The following is a 21,516-nucleotide window of genomic DNA, read 5'->3' as shown; positions in this document are numbered from 1 at the left end:
CTAGCCTACAGCTCTGGGATTTCTGACTCTGTTTAGCATTTTTCAGGATAAAAAGCTATCTGGAGGTTTGGTACCTTTTATATCGTAATTATTCAGCTGTTAAAACCCTATGGCCAAAAATCTGCATCATTATCAGTCATGGATAAGTGCATACAACTATCATGGAAAGCTAAATCTAGAAACGATGATTATTCAAGAAGACAAACTTCTTCATAGAATAAGATGATGATACTTTTGTGTAAAACCAAGAAGACATTGTATTGTAGTGCAACATTTTTACATGAATGTCTTCATTAGCGATCTTCTGTGAAAGCTACTATTGAAGCTGTGCTCTGGAACACAAGTCCTGAAGGGTCCCACACAAGATAAATTTTCTTGATAAAATCGCAATCAGAGTGAGTTTGCATTGTGCTATTTACTTGAATACGTCTTTCAAATGTATTTCCTTGCAAGGTTGTGTTTATTGAAATGCAGAGATATTTCAGGGGGAGAATGGATTGTCTTATTTAAGATTTACCTAGGACATAAGCATTATGTCTGCAATTTGCACAGGTATGCACTTGCTCTAATAATTGTTGTTTGGAAAATTTTGGCATACTGCTGCTCACCTCTGCGTGATGTTCTTCATTTTGCTGCAGAACTTCAATCACCAATTCCGCCAAGCGAATTGCATCTTCTAGTTTTTTGGCAGGCGTGATTAACCGACCTACATTTTCTGCAGTACAAGAACTTGAATTAAAATGGAGTGAGACAGAAGAAGCTCAATATAAGGCCAATCGATTAGGTAGTTAATTAAAAATTGTAATAATTGCAATCTGAAAAAAATCTACATCATGCAAGGATTAAAATGCTATATAGTTAGTACTGAACAAATTATGAAGCAACATTTGTTGTTATATTAAGAAAACAGTGCTCCAACATTGAATTTAAAAGATATATAAAGACTGCCTTCCTTTGCATTGATAGCAAATATTTAATTGAAAGAGAGAAATGTACATTTCCTAGAGACAGCATCTTTCTAGTATCTACATTAGGAAGATTTAATTTCACAATTGATACATATATGTCTGTGCTCTAGATCTGAAATATTTTTGCAATGTGTCTATTGTATAAAATAATCTAAGAATTAGTCATGTTTAAGTGACAGATTAAAATGAAGTCACTCTATTTCATATTCTTTGAACTTTAAACCGAAAAAAAATAGAAGTCTCCCATGTTTATTTTTGAGAAAGCTAAAGAGTTGGGAAAGAGAAAATGATGACCAGCAACAAGTTAGATGGATTCAGTTAGAGTGGTGATAGTGTATCATTAGAACACTTAAAGGGTCAGGTTTGGGATAGATCACCCTGCAGAAGCTCTAACTACATAGTCTCTTCAACCTGATACCAAACAGATAGCACATAATCAAACCATATCCAAGTTAAACTGAAATGGCTGCTCCCGTATCTTGATATAATGTTTGAATACGGCATGAATGTGTCCAAAAATGTTGTTACATGTAATGTAAAAAATCCCTTTCTAGTTCTTGTACAGTATAAATGTCCAGAGTATTTTCACGAGAGTCCAAAGAACAGAGGTGGGTTTTTTTGACATTCTCTAAAAGCCAGATCAGTTATTCATTAGGGATAGATGAATCATATTATCTTCCTTCCTTCCTTCCTTCCTTCCTTCCTTCCTTCCTTCCTTCCTTCCTCCCTCCCTCCCTCCCTCCCTCCCTTCCTTCCCCCCCTTTTTTATTTTAAACTTTAATAGTTGCCCACTTTATAGCAAATTCTGGGCAAGTCCCAATCAAAATCCACAATAAAACAACACAATGCCACATTTAATCTAATAAAACTGTTAACATTACATTCGTCGTGTATGCTTAGTCCATAGGGAGATTTGTGGGAGTCCTATTTCAATTTTCTGGCTTTCTAAAAAAAGAAGACTCAGCTTAAAAGTCACATGTAAACATAAATTTGTATTCAATGTGGCTTTTTTAGAGAAGAAATGTATAAGCAAACAACCTTTTCTTTCTACATTCCACTCCAGGATGTCTGTCACCATCTTCTAGTTTTCAGGAACCTGGCCATATGATTGTGTAATAAGCTTCCTCCTTTCCTTGACCACTGTGAAAACCTCATAGCTTTTAAAAGACATTAAAAGAACTCCCTTTTTTTTACTAGTAGATGATTATGGGATCTCTTTCACCCATTTAATTTGTATTAATTTTGTCAATTCCTTAGTTTGATTCATATTTTATATATTTCCCCCTCCCCCCAAAAATTTATTGGATGGGAAGTTGTAATCACTGTGTTTCCTTGAATTGTGATGCACTTGTTACAGATGCTTCAATAAATACAGATTATTATTATTGCTATTGTTGAAATTTGATAAAGCAGTCCCCTTCAAAGTATTTCAGAGATATGAGACTGCTTGCATATTTCTTTCCTCGTGTCATATTGAAGTCTTCCATGATTAGTAAAATTGCTGCTTATTAGAATAAGAAACCAGGAACTGATCATGTGCATTAATCAAAGATTGCTGGCTTATGGGCTTTGGTGGCACAGTGGCTAGAATGCAGTACTGCAGGATACTTCTGCTGCCTGCCAGCTGCCTGCAATTTGGCAGTTCAAATCTCGCCAGGCTCAAGGTTGACTCAGCCTTCCATCCTTCCAAGGTCAGTAAAATGAGGTCCCAGATTGTTGGGGGAAATGTGCTGACTCTGTAAACCGCTTGGAGAGGGCTGTAAAAAGCACTATGAAGCATCATATAAATCTAAGTGCTATTGCTATTGCTAGTCAATCAGAAACTGACTGACTGAATCACAACTTAAGCGTCAAATTCAGGCGCTTGACAAAAGGGCTGAGAATCGCAATTGTCTAGCAATTGGTGGTTGATTAGATCCAAGTGATTTTACCTGAATCCAACTAGAAAGGATCAATGCACCTGACCATTCTTCCTGCATAGATTTGATTCAAGAGTGATGGTCCATTTGTGAGTCCTTTATTACCTCTTTTAAAAAACTAACAGGAAGAAAATGAAAAGCATTCTCTTCTGGTTTATGTAGATTGTGCAAATAATCCAATAGAGAGCATTTTTCTGTGAGGCAGAAAAAAAAAGGAAAGGTGCAAGAAAGGAATAATTCTGACAACAATCTAACAATACTTTTTGGCTTGCTACCCAATTTGTGCTATGCTAATTACTAGACCTTGGACAACCTTTAACTTGTGGAGGGAATATGTACCAAAAGTTTTATAACAAGAGATTTACAAGTTTCTGTCTCTAGGTAAAATGCAAATCAATCCCGTACTTGATTTTGTTTTTAATAATGTTTTTTTTTGAGACAATTCCTTCAATTTATCGCGTTGTACGAAAATAGCTGGAGCACTGCTCAATGAAACAACAGAGTTTTTGATAACTTCATACATCATTGAAATCATACAAATTCACAGATCTCATGCAAAATGTTATGCAACAACAATGTTATTTTGTGCTGACGTTGATATTTGAAAATGTTGCATATGTCAGACATTGCTAGACAAAAAATGTGGACATTTTGAAACCAAAGCTATTTCTAAAAGCGTTGCGCTAGCCATTTCTGGATAAAAGCTTACAGTGGGAACTAGCTTCATAGAAGCTACACTACGATAAATTAAATAGGAAATGACTAAGCTAGCAATTCATTGAATTTAAAATAAAAGATTTTTTTTTTTTACAGTACTTGACTCTTGTATGCCTTTCAGCATCTGATTGATCATGTTAGCCTGTGTATTAATAGATGGAGTGGGCCCAACTGGAGGTTTGGGTGCTGACGATCGAGCTGTTTGCGAATGATGTTGAAAGACAGCAAAAATAAAGACACACATGATTTCATAAACAGTGACAAAAAAAAGATGGTAACTTTGAAGGAAAAGTAAGCAGAAAATGATAAAAGTACACATGGAAGAGTTGCTGTTTAGCTTATCGTCAACTCAAGTACTACACAATTATGACAACAAACATTTTTATCTCAAGTTGACAGATTCCACTACGTGAGGAAAATTCACAATCTAAGATCCTTAAAATTCAGTGCGAATGCTAATTGTTATTTCATGTAGCCAAGTGCAAAAAGCAGGATTTTAGTACAGTCAATTAGTTTTTTTTTAAATCTGCATGTGTCAAATGTGAAATAGCATTGCCAGCCTTTTTCACCCATATAGGAAGAAATATTCTCTCTATAGATTGCTTCCAGACATAGTCAGTGTTATTACTTGAAAAAAAGGAAGGGACTTTCTCAAATAAATTATTTTGAAGATACCTAGATTTTTAAAATAATAATAATAATAACACAAATTTTGGCTGAAGACATAGCTAAAAAATTTGTAGTGCAATTTAAATGTGTACTCAGATCTCTCACTCCTCCCACCCTCCTAAAATGTGCGGTATCTGATAGTTTCCAGCTTGTTATTTTCCACTTGAAATTCTAGTGTCTTTTATCTGGGTTGAATCATATATAAAAATTTGCCAGTTCTATCAAATATGTTACTTTGTTATTCCAAATGTTAGAATACTACAAATCAGGACTTGACCCATCTGTCATATAGTTTGTGATATCAGCCTAAGGGAGAAATGTGTATGTATGTATGTATGTATGTATGTATGTATGTATGTATGTATGTATGTATATATATATATATATATATATATATATATATATATATATATATATATATATATATATATATATATATATATATATATATGTGCATATATATATATATATATATATATATATATATATATATATATATATGTATGTATGTATGTATGTGTGTGTATATATATATATATATATATATATATATATATATATATATATATATATATATATATATATATATACACATACATACACATACATACATGTGTGTGTGCGCGCGTGTGCGTAGATTTTTACGGGTGTAGGTATGCTGGTCTTGTTGTATTTGGGTCTTTTCCCATATAAGATTGAGATTGTCTTGGCAACGTTTTGGCGAGGTCTCACTCACCATCCTCAGGCTGGGTTTTGGGCTTAAAGCGTGGTCAAAGCTGCCGTCTTTCTATAAATCTTGGTGGGTGGGTGTGAAGTGCTGGCTTTGTTTCAGTAAGTGGAATGATTGGTTGTGTGGTTGTATCATGATTAATAGATTGGTGCCGATTGGTGCTGGCTGTGTGTCCGTTGTTGTTTTGTGTTGTAACGGCCTGGGTGGTGGGTGGGGCTCGTTTGTTGACTAGGGCTGGTTTCCAGATGTCTGGTAGGCGGGAGGTATCATCACGTTTATTCATGTTGTGGGGGTGTTTCTCTATTTCAATGGCTTCCATAATTATTCTCTTATTGAAGTGTTGAGTTTTGGAGATTAACCTGGTTCCTTCAAAATTAATTCCATGTCCTGTAGCTTTAAGGTGCTGGAAAAGGGAGGAAGTGTTTTCTTATTTTCTTACTGTGTTCTTGTGTTCTGCAATGCGTGCATTTATTCTCTTGTTCGTTTGTCCTATGTATGTTGTAGGCCAGATTTAGCATGGTATTTCATAGACTCCTTGGTTTTCTAGCTGAAAACCAAAGACAAAATCCAGCTTTATAGAAAGACGGCAGCTCCAACCACGCTTTAAGACCCAGCCTGAGGATGGTAAGTGAGACCATCTCACTTTAAGACCTAGCCTGAGGATGGTGAGTGAGACAATCTCAATCTTACATGGGAAAAGACCCGACATACAACAAGACCAGCATCTATCTATCTATCTATCTATCTATCTATCTATCTATCTATCTATCTATCTATCTATCTATCTATCTATCTATCATCTATCTATCTATCATCTCTTTAAGTCCAAAACCCAGCCTGAAGATGGTGAGTGAGACCTTGCTGAAACCTTGCCAAGATAATCTCAATCTTACATGGGAAAAGACCCGAATACAACAAGACCACCATACCTACACCCGTGAAAATCTACGAAAACATATATAATATAATAATATGTATACATTATATATTTATAATTATATTATAATATATAATGTATACATATACATATTATATATTATATGTAAATAATGTTCTTCTGTATTAACACAACAAATTCAATATGATGAATGTATTTCTCCTATATTTTATGTTATATTTAATTCAATATTTTAATAGCCAAAGCACTTTTCTAAACAATTCTGTCTCTAAAGATTTGCACATTTATCTGAATGAGTTATTGCCAGAAGAGTCAGTCAGTCAGTCAGTCTCCCCCCCTCCCTCTCCCTCCCTCTCTCTCTCCTTGCATTTCCAAGACCCCCAAGTTTGGTCATTTATTTTAAAAAGAAAATTGCCTTCCAACGAGCAATCGGTACACCGCGTATCCATGAATAAAAGTAAGTGAACTACAAAACAAAGGTGCAAGCCATCCTCCTTGGAGCTATGAACAAACAGCTGAATGCCACATCTATTGTAAGAACAAGCAAACAGCAGATTCTAATTTCCCAGTTCAGGGTATTTCTTTAACTGGGAGTAAATCCTTATGGGCATAGTTTTGTGCGGATATCACTGCGAATGTTCTGACAATCTCTACTATTCAATATAACCACACCTCTACTGCAGAACAACACTCCAGACTCAATATTCCCATGTGTTTCGATTGTGATGAATGTTTTAAATACATATTTTCTATGCAACTTATACATTAAGGTTAATGGCAGGTTTTATAGCTTAACCTATTTTTACTTCTTTTTTTGCAGCAAAAATAAGCTTATATTCCAAACAAAGAAAACATCATTTTTTTCACTGGAGCAGTGAAAAAAAAAATAACACTATTTATACTTCAGAACATAAAAGATCTGGACTTTGCTGTTCTAGTTGGCATTCCTGTTTCTTTAACATTCCCCACAAAAAGTTTAGCCTTTTTCAGTCTTTCGGCCTTCTCCTCCATAATATTGCTTGAGCAGTAAAACAAACAAACAAAAAAACCACACACCTAGGTTGTAAGCAGGAACTTGATTTAGCAAAGTTTTCCTAAGCTTGACTGGACAACTGGAAGTTTGTTAAAAAACCTATTTCACAAGAAACTAAGATCGATAAGCCAGCCTCCCTGGCCTTCCAATATTCCATTTCATTTAGTAAAAATGGGAAAGGAAAAGCTGCAGAAGCGAATAGGTCAAGGTAGGCCTTCAGCTGCAGAGGGCAATTCCCATTTTTCTCTCTGCAACCCCTGAATTCTGCCTTCATTGATAGAATGGAGTTGTAGCCTTTTCCACTTCATAGTATATTAATTATGATCAAATAGGATGTGCGACCTCCATAACTATCCAGTAATCTATATAACTCCTAAGATAAGCGTATGTTGAGATAAAAGTTTTCTATCTCCTCCATTCTGGACTCTGCAAAATTTGGCAAAATTTGACCAAGTTCACCAAGCGATATTAAAATGCAGGTCTTTAAGCTAGTTTTACATTGGTCTCTATCAGTCACCATGAGAAAAAGAGGTCTGCGGATTTAAACAGCCCTGAAACAGGGCACCCGATCTCTGCTCTTTGACAGCGCTTTTAACAATGACAAAGCACAGTTTCCATTTGGCTCTCATAATCTCCCCGCTGAATCAGGTCAAAAACCCATCTCACACTGTTATTTTCTAATAACTGCTATTCAGAGGAAAAATGCCTCTAATCCCGGAGACAGCATACTGGCATGACTAATAGCTGTTCTTATCCTCCATGATCTCCTTTGGAATTCACCTAAATTAAGGGCCAAGCTGCATCTTCTTGTTGAAGATTTCCTGTTGCTTCAGAAGTGGACAAGTAGCATTGTATTTGTAGACCCCTTTCTTGGGTAAATTGGCTGAATTGCAATAGCAACATTTCATTTGAACAAGGAAGGGAAAGCCATAGGAATCATAGAATCACAGGGTTGGAAGGGACCTTGGAGATCTTCTAGTCCAACCTCCTGCCCATGGCAGTAGACCTTGAATCATCCCAGACAAATGGCTGTCCAATTCTTTCTTGGAAACCTCCATAATGGAGAACCCACAACTCGGAGGGAAAATGTTCCATTGGTTAATTGTTCTCAGTGTCAGGAAGTTTCTCCTTAATTCCAGGTTGGATTTCTTTTTAACAGGCTTCCAACCATTGCTTTTTAACAAGCTTCCACCCATTGAGTGCAGAGAAGAGCAACAAAGATGATTAGGGGACTGGAGACGAAAACATATGAAGAATGGTTGCAGTAACTGTGTCTAGTTTAATAGAAAGAAGGACTAGGGGAGACATGATAGCAGTGTTCCAATATCTCAGGGGTTGCCACAAAGAAGAGGGAGTGAAGCTATTCTCCAAGACACCTGAGGGTAGAACAAGAAGCAATGGGTGGAAACTAATCAAGGAGAGAAGCAACTTAGAACTGAGGAGAAATTTCCTGACAGTTAGAACAATTAATCAGTGGAACAGCTTGCCTCCAGAAGTTGTGAAAGCCCCAACACTGGAAGTCTTTAAGAAGATGTTGGATAGCCATTTGTCTGAAATGGTATAGGGCTTCCTGCCTAGGCAGGGGGTTGGACTAGAAGACCTCCAAGGTCCCTTCCAACTCTGCTATTGTATTGTATTGTATTGTATTGCTTCTTGTTCTGCCCTCAGGAGCTTTGAAGAATAGGTCAATCCCCATCTCTTTGTTGTAGCTCCTCATGTATCAGAAGACAGCTATCATGTCAAGCCTAATTCTTCTCTTCATTAGGTTAGACATAGTTTGTTCCCCTAATCGTTCCTCATATGATTCATCCTGCAGACCCCTTATCATCTTAGTTGCTCTTCTCTGCACTCCTCCTAGGGTCTCAGCATCTTTTTTTAATCATGGTGACCAGAATTGGATGCAGTATTCCAAGTGTGGCCACACTAGAGCAGTATAAACTGGCAATATCACTTCTCTGCACTTCACTGTATTGGCTTTTTTGGCATCTATAGCATTCTGCTGTCTCATACTTAAGAGGTGATCCACTACACCAGGGGTCACCAACCTTTTGGACCTCAGGGACCACTCAATTCATAATTTTAAATCCCACGGACCACTAATATGATCTGCCTAATGACCAGCTGGGTGAATGTGGCTAGGTGGTCATATGACTGGGTGTGTGTGGCCAACTTGATGTCACTCATGTCGAGGGGTCCCTTGCTAGCCTCTATTTGCCCCTTTGCTCCCAGCCACTCCTCGCCTGCCCACCCAGGCTCCTTAGGGCCCCAACAGGAAGCAGTTGTTGGAGCTAGGCAGACACCATGGAAAGATTTGGGAAAACAGCTGGCTCAGTTCAAATTAGATCTGACTGAGAAGGAGGCTCAGCAGAAACACCTCACTGAGGACTACAAGCATAGGCTTTCCAAGCAGAGGGAAGACCTGTGGGAGTGCAAGGCCAGGTACCAGCCCCTGGAGACTCACTGGGCTGAGATGGTCAGCCAGTTCCAGGTCATGATGCAGTCCCACTAGAACAGTGATGGCGAACCTATGACACGTGTGCCACAAGTGGCACACAGAGCCATTTGTCAGGGCACGCGAGGCGCTGCCCTGTCAGCTGGCCAGTGCGCATGCGCGCGCTGGCCAGCTGAGTTCACCTTTTTAAAAGCTATTTTTCGCCTTCCCCAGGCTCCAGAGGCTTTATAGGAGCCTGGGGAGGGCGAAAAGAGCCTCCCCCGCCCCCCCCCAGAGGCTTCAGGGACCGTCCGGAGGCTTCCCTGAAGCCTTCGGAGCGCTTAAAACGACCCTCCGAGCAAACCGGAAGTGACTTCCGGGTTGCTCGGAGGGTGGTTTTAAGTGCTCCGAAGGCTTCAGGGACCATCCGGAGGCTTCCCTGATGCCTTCGGAGCGCTTAAAACGACTCTCCGAGCAAACCGGAAGTGACTTCCGGGTTGCTCGGAGGGTGGTTTTAAGTGCTCCGAAGGCTTCAGGGACCATCCGGAGGCTTCCCTGATGCCTTCGGAGCGCTTAAAACGACTCTCCGAGCAAACCGGAAGTGACTTCCGGGTTGCTCGGAGGGTGGTTTTAAGTGCTCCGAAGGCTTCAGGGACCATCCGGAGGCTTCCCTGATGCCTTCGGAGTGCTTAAAACGACTCTCCGAGCAAACCGGAAGTGACTTCCGGGTTGCTCGGAGGGTCGTTTTAAGCGCTCCAAAGGCTTCAGGGAAGCCTCCGGATGGTCCCTGAAGCCTCCGGAGGGTCTCGGGGGGGCGGGGCGGGGGAGGCTCTTTTCGCCCTCCCCAGGCTCCTATAAAGCCTCTGGAGCTTGGGGAGGGCGAAAAAAGCATGTAAAAATAGGGGGGCGGTGTGCGTGCATGCACACTGGGGGATCGTGCGTTGCATTATGGGTGCAGCATGCCCGCACAAGACCCCCCCGCGCTCCCCCCACTTGTGGCACGCGAGCCAAAAAAGGTTCGCCATCGCTGCACTAGAACAAGGTCCTCCGGCTCTTCACCACCAGCAGCACTTCCCTCCAGCTTTCGCCCAAAGCCCCAAACCAGGAGGCTGAAGTAGACCCCAAGTTGGAATTTCTGTCCCCCTCTGCCCCACACCAAAAGACCCCAAAGGGGGAGACTTTCTGCAGCAACACAAGCATTCATTGCATGTATCTGCCCAGGGAGGCGTAGTTTGAAGACCTCTGATTTAGTGCAATATAAATATAAAAAATGCAAAAAAAATTTATGTGGACCACCAAAATTTTCTCACGGACCACCAGTGCTCCATGGACCACCAGTTGGTGACCATTGCATTAGACATCTAGGTCCGTCTCACAGGCACTACTGTTGATCCAGGTACTGCCTCTCCTGTACCTGTGCATTTGATTTTTCCTGCCTAGGTGCAGGACCTTACTTTTCTCACCACTGAACTGCATCTTGTTAGCTAGGGCCCAATGCTCAAATCTGTCAAAATTGAATCTTGAATCTATCCTCCAAAGTGTTAGCAATTCCCCCAACTTGGTGTCATCAGCAAATTTGATGTGCTCTCCTTCTGTCCCCTCATCTAGATCATTTATGAAGATGTTGAAGAGAACCTTCAGGTACCCCATTCCATGTTTCACTCCGTGTAGATGGATTTCTACTGAGGATTACACATGGGGTTTCATCGGACAGCCAACTGCGAATACATCTGGTGGTGATGCTGTCTGTTCTATACTGTTCTATCCTACCAAGAAGGAGGTTGTGGTCTACTTTGTCAAATGCCATGCCTAAATGAAGTCTAAGTATGCTATACCCACAGCATTTCCCTGATCCACTAATTTATTCACTTTATCAAAGAAGGCAATAAAGTTTGTCTGGCATCTCATTCTTTAACAAACCCATGTTGGCTTCTGATAATTGCTTTCTTTATGCAACCATGCTGGTTTTACCTGGGGTATCTTATTTTTCTTTCTCTCTAGTGTTGTGGGCAATTGGCTTTTCATTTTTCAGTTTCCCAAGCATCCCAAACTGTTTTTCCAGTTCGAATCAACCTAAGGCATTGAGAAAGTCAATTCATATCTTAACTAGTACCTTAAAATTGGCTTTAAAAAACCAGTTAAGGGTATTTTTCAGGCTTTTGAAAAAGTTTTAAGGGTGGGGAGGGACCATTTGCCCTGCTCTTTCTGCTGAATTCCCCATGAAGGACAGAAGACCAATTGCCCACCCCTTGAACTACTGATATTTACTGGAGGAGGGTAAAAAAATCAAGATGGCAGATGAACACATGACCAAAGTGTCATGCTTTTGTACATCTACAAAACGATGTATGTAACAAACAGCTGGAGCTTTGGTTGCACAGTTACAACTTCCTTCTTGACTTTTTTGAGTGCCTCCTACAGATGCCCCTGTTGAAGTATCAACTATCCCTGCTGCAAAGCAGCCACAAACTGTGCAGAGAAGTACCAAAATCTGAATATCACTAGAAAGGGAGAACAACCTATCTCTAGTAACCTTCTATATAATATGGATAAGAAAAGGACAGGTTGGGAAGAGTGACTCTCCTTGAACGTTGTGGTAAGATCTATGCTTTTTTTAGAAACACAAGCTTTGTGAAAGTTTGTTGCCAATACACGCCCCACATTCACCCAACCAAGTTATGTACTCTGAAACCTACGGAGGTTTAAACATAATTGGAACCCTCAGTTGGTGTATTAGTAGCTATAGAATCCATCTGAGGACAGCATTTCTTTGAGTGGGTCCCAAGTGATTGGCATTCCACAGAGAGACTTTTTTTCTGAGGTTGCCAGAGCACAATCGCACCCCCAACAGCGCAGCCACAATCCAACTCTGCCACCATCTTTAAATACATTTTAGCATTTGAATTTGCTAGTAGCTGTGCATTTCTGCCAGACGTCTGTGGTGACCTGGACGGGACATTAAATTTCAAAGCAGTTTGGCATTTCAATCCTGCAACTATCCAGGGGGAGCCCCGGTTCAATTGCACCTTCCGTTGCGATGTCTTTGGGCAACTTCCACAGTGTAGATCTGGGTGTGCATCAGGAAAACAAGAGAAGAGGATGAAGGAAGGAGGTGTGTGTGTGTGTGTGTGTGTGTGTGTGTGTGTGTTGAGAAACAGAACAGCCCAAAGAAAAATGGCCACAGTGGCTAGCCTTATCAAGTTGCCTCTAATATACAAAGCGCATGACCTCTACATTGGATCAAGCTGTTGACAACAAATCGACAACTTCCACCCATTTTTGGCCGGGTTTTTTTTCTTCTTCCCTAAACGAACTTGTAGAAACAGCCACAAAAAAAGAAGTATTTTCGAAGGCAATCGGGGGGGGGGGGGGGGGGGGGGGGAATCTGTGCATCTTTCCTGCAGTCTGCACCGAGCACCACCGCAATCATTAAAATACCCCCGCTGATTCCCTGCTGATGCCAGCAAGTGCATAGCGATGTCTCCTGCCAAACACTGGCAGGAGACGTAATTGCTGCATGCTATGTTACAAAGGCAATGGGGAGCAGGAAGAACATTGAATCTCTACATCGTTGAAAGTCCAAATTGACGCCCATCCTTATTGCTTCGAGGATAAATCTACTCGCTTTGAGGAGGGGGGGGAAAAGCAGAGAACTTTGCCTTTTTTATTTACGCGTGTATGTGTTCTAAACAGATTTAGCTTCCTAGGGCTGATTTACACTAGCTGTTGGCCTCAGTGTCAATAGCTTCAGAAAGCACAGGGCTGGCTGGTTGTCTGGCGTACGCGAGAGATGGGTACTGCTTCTGCAGAGGTAGATGCGAAGAGGCAACTCCATAGAGGAACTGTCAGCTGAATTGCTGTGATGTCTACTGGGGCTTTTCAAACATGTCCCCGATGATCGCAGAAGTCAGGATTGCTGTGCAGAAATCTCTATCCAGAGGGAGGATTCATATCTGCAGCCCTGTAAGGTACGAGGAGGTGTTGAAATGAATGGAGCTGTCCTGGCTTCCAGTCCTGTCACCGAGCCATCCAATTCTGAGAATTATCCAGCCATCCATGCATTTACCCTAAAGAATCACGGATGAGCTGCTAGCATCCTGGCTATTCAGGGCACACTTGAGGACAATTAGGAAATGACAACACCTCTGGGACATTGATTTCACTTTCTAAACATTATTCATTACTGTCCTTTAGTGGAGATTTTCCCCTCCGGGTGACTGGGCAGAGTTTAACATGCCAGGGATTTTCTCTGCTCTTCTTTCTTTTCAGTTTTGTGTTTTGGGTGTGGACTTCCATCGGAGCCAAAGAAGGAGAAACCCACTTTGACAATGCAGGAGTTTTGTATTCTCGGTATGTCGTAGCATCACTGAAATTTGGGACTGTCCTTGACAGTCTTACAGCTGGGCCTCTTCTTATCTTTTACATTATAAATTAGCGCAGATATGGCATTTGTGCTACCAGAATGGACTCTGTCCTCAACTCATATAGTTGTCTACACCCTGAGTTAGAAAAGTTAGTTAAAAATGTCCTTGATATGGTTATGCCTACAATTTGGCCCCTTTATACCTGGCGAAATGCTGGTGGTTTTTAATAACACAATACAGTGGAACCTTTCTTCTGATTGTGGAGCAGAATGCTAGCAATGACATTAGTTATATCTCCCTTTAAAAACGGCCCTGGGTCATGTTAGTGGAGGTTTACTACATTTTAGATTTCTGTTGCATCCTTTTTTTAAGGTAGCCTTCAGGTTATGATCATAATGGAGCCTGTCCATCATGGTCGTAAGTGGTGATGGTCATAAAACAAGTCATCAGATAAGTGGACATTTTTAATGACCTTTTTTTTTTTTGCTGGTGATAGTCCCAAAGGTGCTTTTTCAAGAGGCAACAGGACTTTCTGGTTTTTCTTGGAAGACGTTTCGCTTCTCATCCAAGAAGCTTCTTCAGCTCTGACTGGATGGTGGAGAATGGAAGGATTTATACTCCTTGCAGACAGATGGACATTTGCATTCTTTTAGAGAGTTGTTGAGGCCACTTGGAGGTTTATCTGTGTCCTCAGGGTCACCTGAGTAGTTCAAATGGGTGTGGAGCCTGTGTAAAAATTGTACAGCCCTCTCTCAACAGAGGGGGGGGGGGTTACAACATCATCTATCTCCATTCTACAACACAGTCCTTCCAACAGTTCCAAGAAGGCTTTACACCCACTTGCACTACTCAGGTGACCCCGATGACAGAGATAAACCCACAAGTGGCCGCAATGAATCTCTAAAAGAAGGCAAATGACCAGCTGTCTGCAAGGAGTATAAATCCTTCCATTTGCCCACCATCCAGTCAGAGCCGAAGAAGCTTCTTGGATGAGAAGTGAAACGTCTTCAAAGAAAAAACAAGAAAGTCCAGTTGCCTCTTGAAAAAGCACCTGGACACAACCATGACCTGGGATGACTGAAAATCTTCATAGACATTTGGTGGTGGTAGTTAAGCAAATGCATGGTTGCTAAGTGAATTCACCACAAACCAATAGTCATTAGGTAAATCAATAATAATACAATACAATAGTAGAGTTGGAAGGGACCTTGGAGGTCTTCTAGTCCAACCCCCTGCCTAGGCAGGAAACCCTATACCGTTTCAGACAAATAGCTATCCAACATCTTCTTAAAGACTTCCAGTGTTGGGGCATTCACAACTTCTGGAGGCAAGCTGTTCCACTGATTAATTGTTCTAACTGTCAGGAAATTTCTCCTCAGTTCTAAGTTGCTTCTCTCCTTGATTAGTTTCCACCCATTGCTTCTTGTTCTACCCTCAGGTGCCTTGGAGAATAGTTTGACTCCCTCTTCTTTGTGGCAACCCCTGAGATATTGGAACACTGCTATCATGTCTCCCCTAGTCCTTCTTTTCATTAAACCAGACATACCCAGTTCCTGCAACTGTTCTTCATATGTTTTAGTCTCCAGTCCCCTAATCATCTTTGTTGCTCTTCTCTGCACTCTTTCTAGAGTCTCCACATCTTTTCTACATTGTGGCGACCAGAACTGAATGCAGTATAACAAGTGTGGCCTTACCAAGGCAACATAAAGTGGTATTAACACTTCACGTGATCTTGATTCTATCCCTCTGTTGATGCAGCCTAGAACTGTGTTGGCTTTTTTGGCAGCTGCTGCACACTGCTGGCTCATATTTAAATGGTTGTCCACTAGGACTCCAAGATTCCTCTCACCGTTACTACTGTTGAGAAAGGTACCACCTATACTGTACCTGCACATTTCGTTTTTCTTGCCTAAATGTAGAACCTTACACTTTTCACCATTGAATTTCACCATTGAATTTCACCATTGAAATCAATGGTCCATTTGGGCTGGTTTTCCCCGAAATAGGAAATAAATGCTGTTTTTCAGCAAAAACATCATAAAACATGACTGCAGGACACTGCAAACAGATGTAAATGTGGGTCAGTTGCCGAGCACCTGAAGTAGATATACACTCACATATGCAAACAAAAAATACTCTACAAATTCTAATTAGTATAAACCACTGTAAAAATCACTCATATCAAATTCTGATCAATCCAGAGTACACTCTCAAAATCTGCTAAACTTGTATTTCTTTGCAGATCAATACAACCAAAATTCAAATTACTCTAGAAGTTCAGTCACTAAGCTTAATGCCATGAATTATTTTATGAGAGCTGCCGTAAAGATGGTTGAAATGGAGGGGGGGGGAATTCCAAATAAATAATGTTCTCTGAACTTAGAACAATGTTCTAACATATGGAAATCTTCACCATATGTTTATATGATGTCCAGTTGGAAATAAATGCATGCGGTATATAGTTTTCTAAATCCACACAACCTTTCCTGATGTTAGAGCCCAATTCTATAACTTCCTTAAAGCTTTCAGGGCACAAGTTTCTGGACTAGAAAGTAATCTAACAGGTGTGACCGCAAGGCCAGGTTAAAAAAAAACAACCCACAAGATGGTGGTTGCAATGGATTGGCTAAAACACAGCCATTTTCTGTTTACACCTGTCATGACTTTTTTTAACCATAACCTGTGGATACCTTTTGAAAGCTAAATATAATGTGGACAAACAAATAATATTATATTAATGTCTCAAGATAAGTAATGCAGCTTCCACATATTACTACAGACACTCAAATGCTAGAGATGGATGATTCTCACAGGCATTGTTGATATTAACCATTATGGACATATCCAGTGATTTTTTTCCCCAGAAATAAAAATAGTCTAGTGACCTGGATAGTCAGGTTTCTTGACAGGTTTACGATTCACAGCAACAGTGCCATTATTTTAGTCTTTTCATGAGATTTGCCTGGGTGAAGGCTATTTCCTCATAATTGACTATTTTTGCTGAGGTCCATCCATATCCAGTGCCAATCCACCAACATTTAATCAGATGGAGGCATTTTTACAAGTTAGGATGTCTGATCCTGTTGGGGTCACCACTAATCATGTTCAGTGTCTCCATCTAGACATTGATGAAGGCAGAACACCTAGTACTTTCTTTCCTTGACACATATTATCAGTATAAATTGCACATAGCTGTGGACACTTGTTTAAAATGTGATTGCTGATGAGAATGGCAAGTCAGAGCGCTTTTATTGTTATGGCCTTTTGAGAGGGCCAAGGCATTGCTCAGTTGAATGGGGTATATTACTCTTCATTTCAGTGACCCCCGTACTCCTTGTGCAATGCCGTTTGTTGTGGTGTCAGGGAATGCCTGTGAAATTAAAAATAAAATTCGTACTAAACAAGTTGCAGCTATTTCTCTCAAATGTGACCTGAGGAAAAATTGGTCACAAATTTCTGTTTGATTTTTCTTTCAAAAAGTGATTCCTGCCCAAACAGTTCAAAATCAAGAAAACACAAAGAAAAGGCTAAGAGGAGATGCTAAAAGTAACAGTTTGAAGATTTTAAGGCATTTCAGAAAAATGGTATTTATATGCAGAAGTCATGACAGAGGTCTAAGAGATTTGAGGGAGCATTAAAGATTATTTTTATCTCTTCTGTTTCCGTGCTTTATTACACCACCACATTACAAACAAAAAAATTACGACAAACATGACTTCTCTCTGTTGTTAGTTACACATCAACAAGAAAACCATTCTACCCAAATGGGGCCAAAACAGAAGATGTGAAAAACAAAAATGAGAATTAGTTTATATATCAAACAGTGGTTTGAACAAAAAGCTAGATTGTTAATACTTTGGGGTACCAAAATGTAAGGGACTTTATGTGTGTGTGTGTGTGTGTGTGTGTGTGTGTGTGTGAGTGAGTGAACGAATAGCTTCTTTGTTAGACTGTACCTCACTGCTAAGAAAATTGCATTGTTATTTCTGTTTAAATTTACGTAAGGGGAAAGAGCAATACTAGTTACATGAAGTAAGACAGCACAAATTAACTCCTTAAGGATTACTGCAACTCCAATGTTTCTCTATACGGAGCACATATCTTAAGGAGCTTTGAAAAGAAAACAAAGAAATATATATATATATATACTATATAATATAGTATATATATAACTCAACAATCCTAGCAATTTATAATGCATATACAGATGTTCACCTGCATCCTTTTGATTCTCTATATGAGAGAGAGAGAAAGCAACAAGGAGAAAAGAGAGAAACAAGAACAGATATGCAGAATTAATGAGCAAGTGGATCAAAATGCCCCCAGTTATGTGTGATATATGACATTCATAAAGAAAAGAAGTTGCCCAATCTCTCCCACCCACCCAAAAGCATGGAGATCATAATACCAGGTGTCTTGCCAAGAAAGAATTTAATCATTGTGCAAAGAAAAATAAATGGGTGTTGAAGTGGTTTCCCTCTGCAAACACATATTGCGAATTAGATCAGCAAATGAATATACATAAAATATGCTCTATTCAAAGGTTGCTTTTGAAAGAAACTAAAATAGCACCCTGTTTGAGAAATAACAGACAAGAGACGTGAAAGAGCTAATGTCCAATGAGGACGCTTTTCGGTGGTTTTATGCAGAGGTTGTTACAAACTTCACAAACCAAAAACATTCGGGAAACGTTTCGTAGCTGAACTGTAACTCCGTGCTCCCCGGTGCGGTAACTCCCTCTTGATTGTGTACCAGTGACAAGTGTTTACAAATTGGGGTTACACATAAGCAAAGTAAAAATGCATTCAGGTCACAGACAGAAAGAACGGAAAAAACTTACAGATAAACTGGAGTTTGTCACAAACAAACAAACAAAAAAACCGGCTGAATTTTTCTAACCTGGTTTTTAGGCTGATAAAAAGTGACTCGACCTCTCACAACTGGGACTTTCACAGACAGAAGCAACAGACAAGCCAACGCTAAAAGACTCAAAGCGAGGAAAATGAGTTGGTTTGGCTCTGGATTGGGCGGAGGAAATGAAAACGGAAAAGAGCGAAGGCAGCATGGAGAGGTGGAAGGAAGGTACTCACGAATGGTTAAATCCATCACTTGAGAGGCCAAGCAGAAGACAGGATGCTCATACATTTCTCTCTTTTTCCCTATAAAAGAGGATTTGGGCATGCAAGAGGCTTAGGTCAGAGGTAAAGAGGTTATAGGTCATAGGTCAGAGGAAAACTTTACATTAGCTTTAAAGGAAAGTAGCTGTAGAGTATTTGGGGATACATACAGGAAGTAAAATTAAAATAATAATAAAAAGGAGATTTAAAATTGGGTGTTTTCTGGATTAACCATTCAGCATGCTCATGAGTCACAAAAGAGATTGTGCCCATGATTCTAAAGGTTTGTTCTGAATTCTTGGTAGGAATATAATGATCAGAACGTCACAAACAGGAGGAAATAGAATTCTGTTGATTTAAGGCTCCGAGATACTAAGGAGTTTAGCCTTTAGTATCTAAGGTTTTCACAGGTATTTCTTCATAAACATAGCCTCAAACAGCATTGCTCATCATCATTACTTATCTTAATTTTAACGTACTCTAGATATTGAGACAGAATAAAGCGTTTCATTTCCAAATGAGTAGATTCCTTTCAGGAAACAGGTTGCACAATATGCATATAAATGTATATATATATATGTAAAGTTAAAAACAATTTAAAAAAGCAACTCCTAGTGAGTGGACTATGCTCATGAGAGAAAACCTGAGGCATGCAACTTGCTGATGTTGGGTTGTTTGAATTAACAATCCCAGCATGCTTTGAAACTGACGCAACCACTTTTTCTAGAGGCAACATAGAAAAGTGGCTGAACCAACCACAAACAAGGAAAAGGAGAAGCAGAAGAGAGCAGGTAGTGTGGGATGAAAGTACTTCTCTGAAAACAACAGCTGGGGTTTTTTTTAAAAAAAAAGAGAGAGAGAGAGAGAAAGAGAGAAAAACTAAAAACTAAAATAAAAAAAGTTTGTTGCTTCAAAGTTTCCCAGACCTAAAGTCACAGTGCCAAAAAAAAAAGAGGGCAGAGAATTAACACAATCAAGAAGAATTGAGGCACAAAAGGAAAGTACACGCTAACTGTTCTACGTTTTTGGGAAATGAATGCATTTTTACTTACAGATCATAAAGTTTGTTTTTGCATAGATATATCTGAAAGAAGAGAGGCACAGCTTACCGACAAAGTTAGTGAGGGTTATACAGAGACCAAGGGAGCCCAGGGTCTATTCAAAAGGAAAACAACAAGCCCAAAGGTGCTTTTCTATTGGAGTTCTCCCGTGTCTTCACGAAGCAGATTTAAACATTGAAATTTGTAACAGAGTTCACCAATTAAAACCCGTGAAGTAGAAGGCTTGGATAAATTGCTTGATAGCTCAGCACTCAAGAGACTTGCTTTCCTTCTCTATTTTCACTGCTCATTACCGAGTCAAGAGTTGATAAACATCCTTTTAGTGCCCAATTCTTAAGTGTTTCTCACTGGATGCATAACAATGAATTCATTACCACTGGTACACAATTTGCATTGTCAATGGGGGAAAAAACATTGAAAGAGAGAGGAAGTATATCAGTGTACAGACCCTGGAAATATGTGACTTATCACAACAGACCTTCTGACAAGCAAGGACTAGGAGAAAGAAATTGAATAGTGATATTCATTCTGCCAGTGTTATTCCTCCAAGTGAACACAGTAAGAGCTTCACGGCTCACACAGGACAAGAAACCACCATCCATATTGCACGATTCCACGTTTCACATTTCACAGCAAGACATTGAACCGGAGTTTTTGCATTACTATTCAGCAACAACTGAGTAACAATGAAAACATTGATGAATGCATTAAAGATCTATTCGCATGTATAATTAGATTCCTGCCAAAAGCGTATCTTCCAGCAAGTTTTAAAATGTCTTTTTGATGGCTACATGTGTCTTTGGTCACTAATTGTTATTCTTTCCTAATGTAAAAGGTCAGCAAATATCATCTGCGGCAAATTTAGAGTGACAAGAATGAGATCTGAAGCCAGCGCAAGGCCAACTGACTTGACAGGAGCTGCTATACAAAAAGGGAAGGTGGCAAACATTATCCAGGGGAAAATAGACATTTTTAATTAGCTTCTAAAGGAACGAGGGCCGTGCAAACATTTCTGAGTGTTCTGCTCATTCAATTGTCCAATGAACCTACTGTCATAAGCAGTGATATGTTGATTTCACGCTCTTTTTTGGGGGCGGGGGGTGGAGGGAAATATATGCCGGATTTTGATTACTGTTCTATGCAAGATTATTGTATTCTCCATTTTGCTTTATGTTTTAAAAATCTATTTACGTCTGCTTATCTGGTAATGATATATGCAGATGATCTTTATTTTTAACGCAGCTTTTAAAAATCTTCTTCTCTGAAAGAGGACGCTAACACTTGAAGTTAAGAATTAAATTTACCTTACCTTCGATTTTTGCATATTCTGATAGCCGAGTATAGTTAGTCAATGCAGCTTGTTCTAAGCATTTACGGATGACAGCTTTTACCTCTTCTTGAGGGACAGGAGTAACTATGTCTTTCATCAAAACCTTGATTTAAGGAAGCATTGATTTATTATGTCTTCTTAATTATTATTATTTGTAAAATAATCTACCCTCCCAATGCCCTTTGTCTCCCTCTTCTGGCCAGAAAAAAGACAGCAGTAGCCTTATCCATTAGTCTTTGAAACATTAGGACTCGGTCTCTGAGGCCCACAGTCTGGTTT

The 21,516-nt window shown here is 39.8% G+C and overlaps 1 protein-coding gene across 7 annotated transcripts in view; it reads right to left on the bottom strand.

The window, feature by feature from the left end:
- CADPS (calcium dependent secretion activator) overlaps positions 1–21,516 on the bottom strand; it is a 492,613-nt gene that overhangs the window by 139,384 nt on the left and 331,713 nt on the right. For 2 of the 7 annotated variants that reach the window (XM_081935645.1, XM_081935641.1), the window contains exons 16-19: positions 21,217–21,340; positions 18,820–18,888; positions 17,945–17,962; positions 609–715 (exon numbers count right to left, since the gene is read on the bottom strand). In XM_081935645.1, coding sequence (XP_081791771.1) covers positions 609–715; positions 17,945–17,962; positions 18,820–18,888; positions 21,217–21,340 — 318 coding nt within the window. The remainder of the gene's footprint in view (positions 1–608; positions 716–17,944; positions 17,963–18,819; positions 18,889–21,216; positions 21,341–21,516) is intronic. The other 5 variants (XM_081935646.1, XM_081935642.1, XM_081935644.1 and 2 more) reach the window with 3 other exon arrangements.

The sequence above is a fragment of the Natrix helvetica genome, assembly GCF_964273705.1.
Source record: "Natrix helvetica genome assembly, chromosome: 1".
Taxonomy (NCBI): Eukaryota; Metazoa; Chordata; class Lepidosauria; order Squamata; family Natricidae; genus Natrix; species Natrix helvetica.
This window is presented reverse-complemented; position numbering and strand designations above follow the sequence as displayed.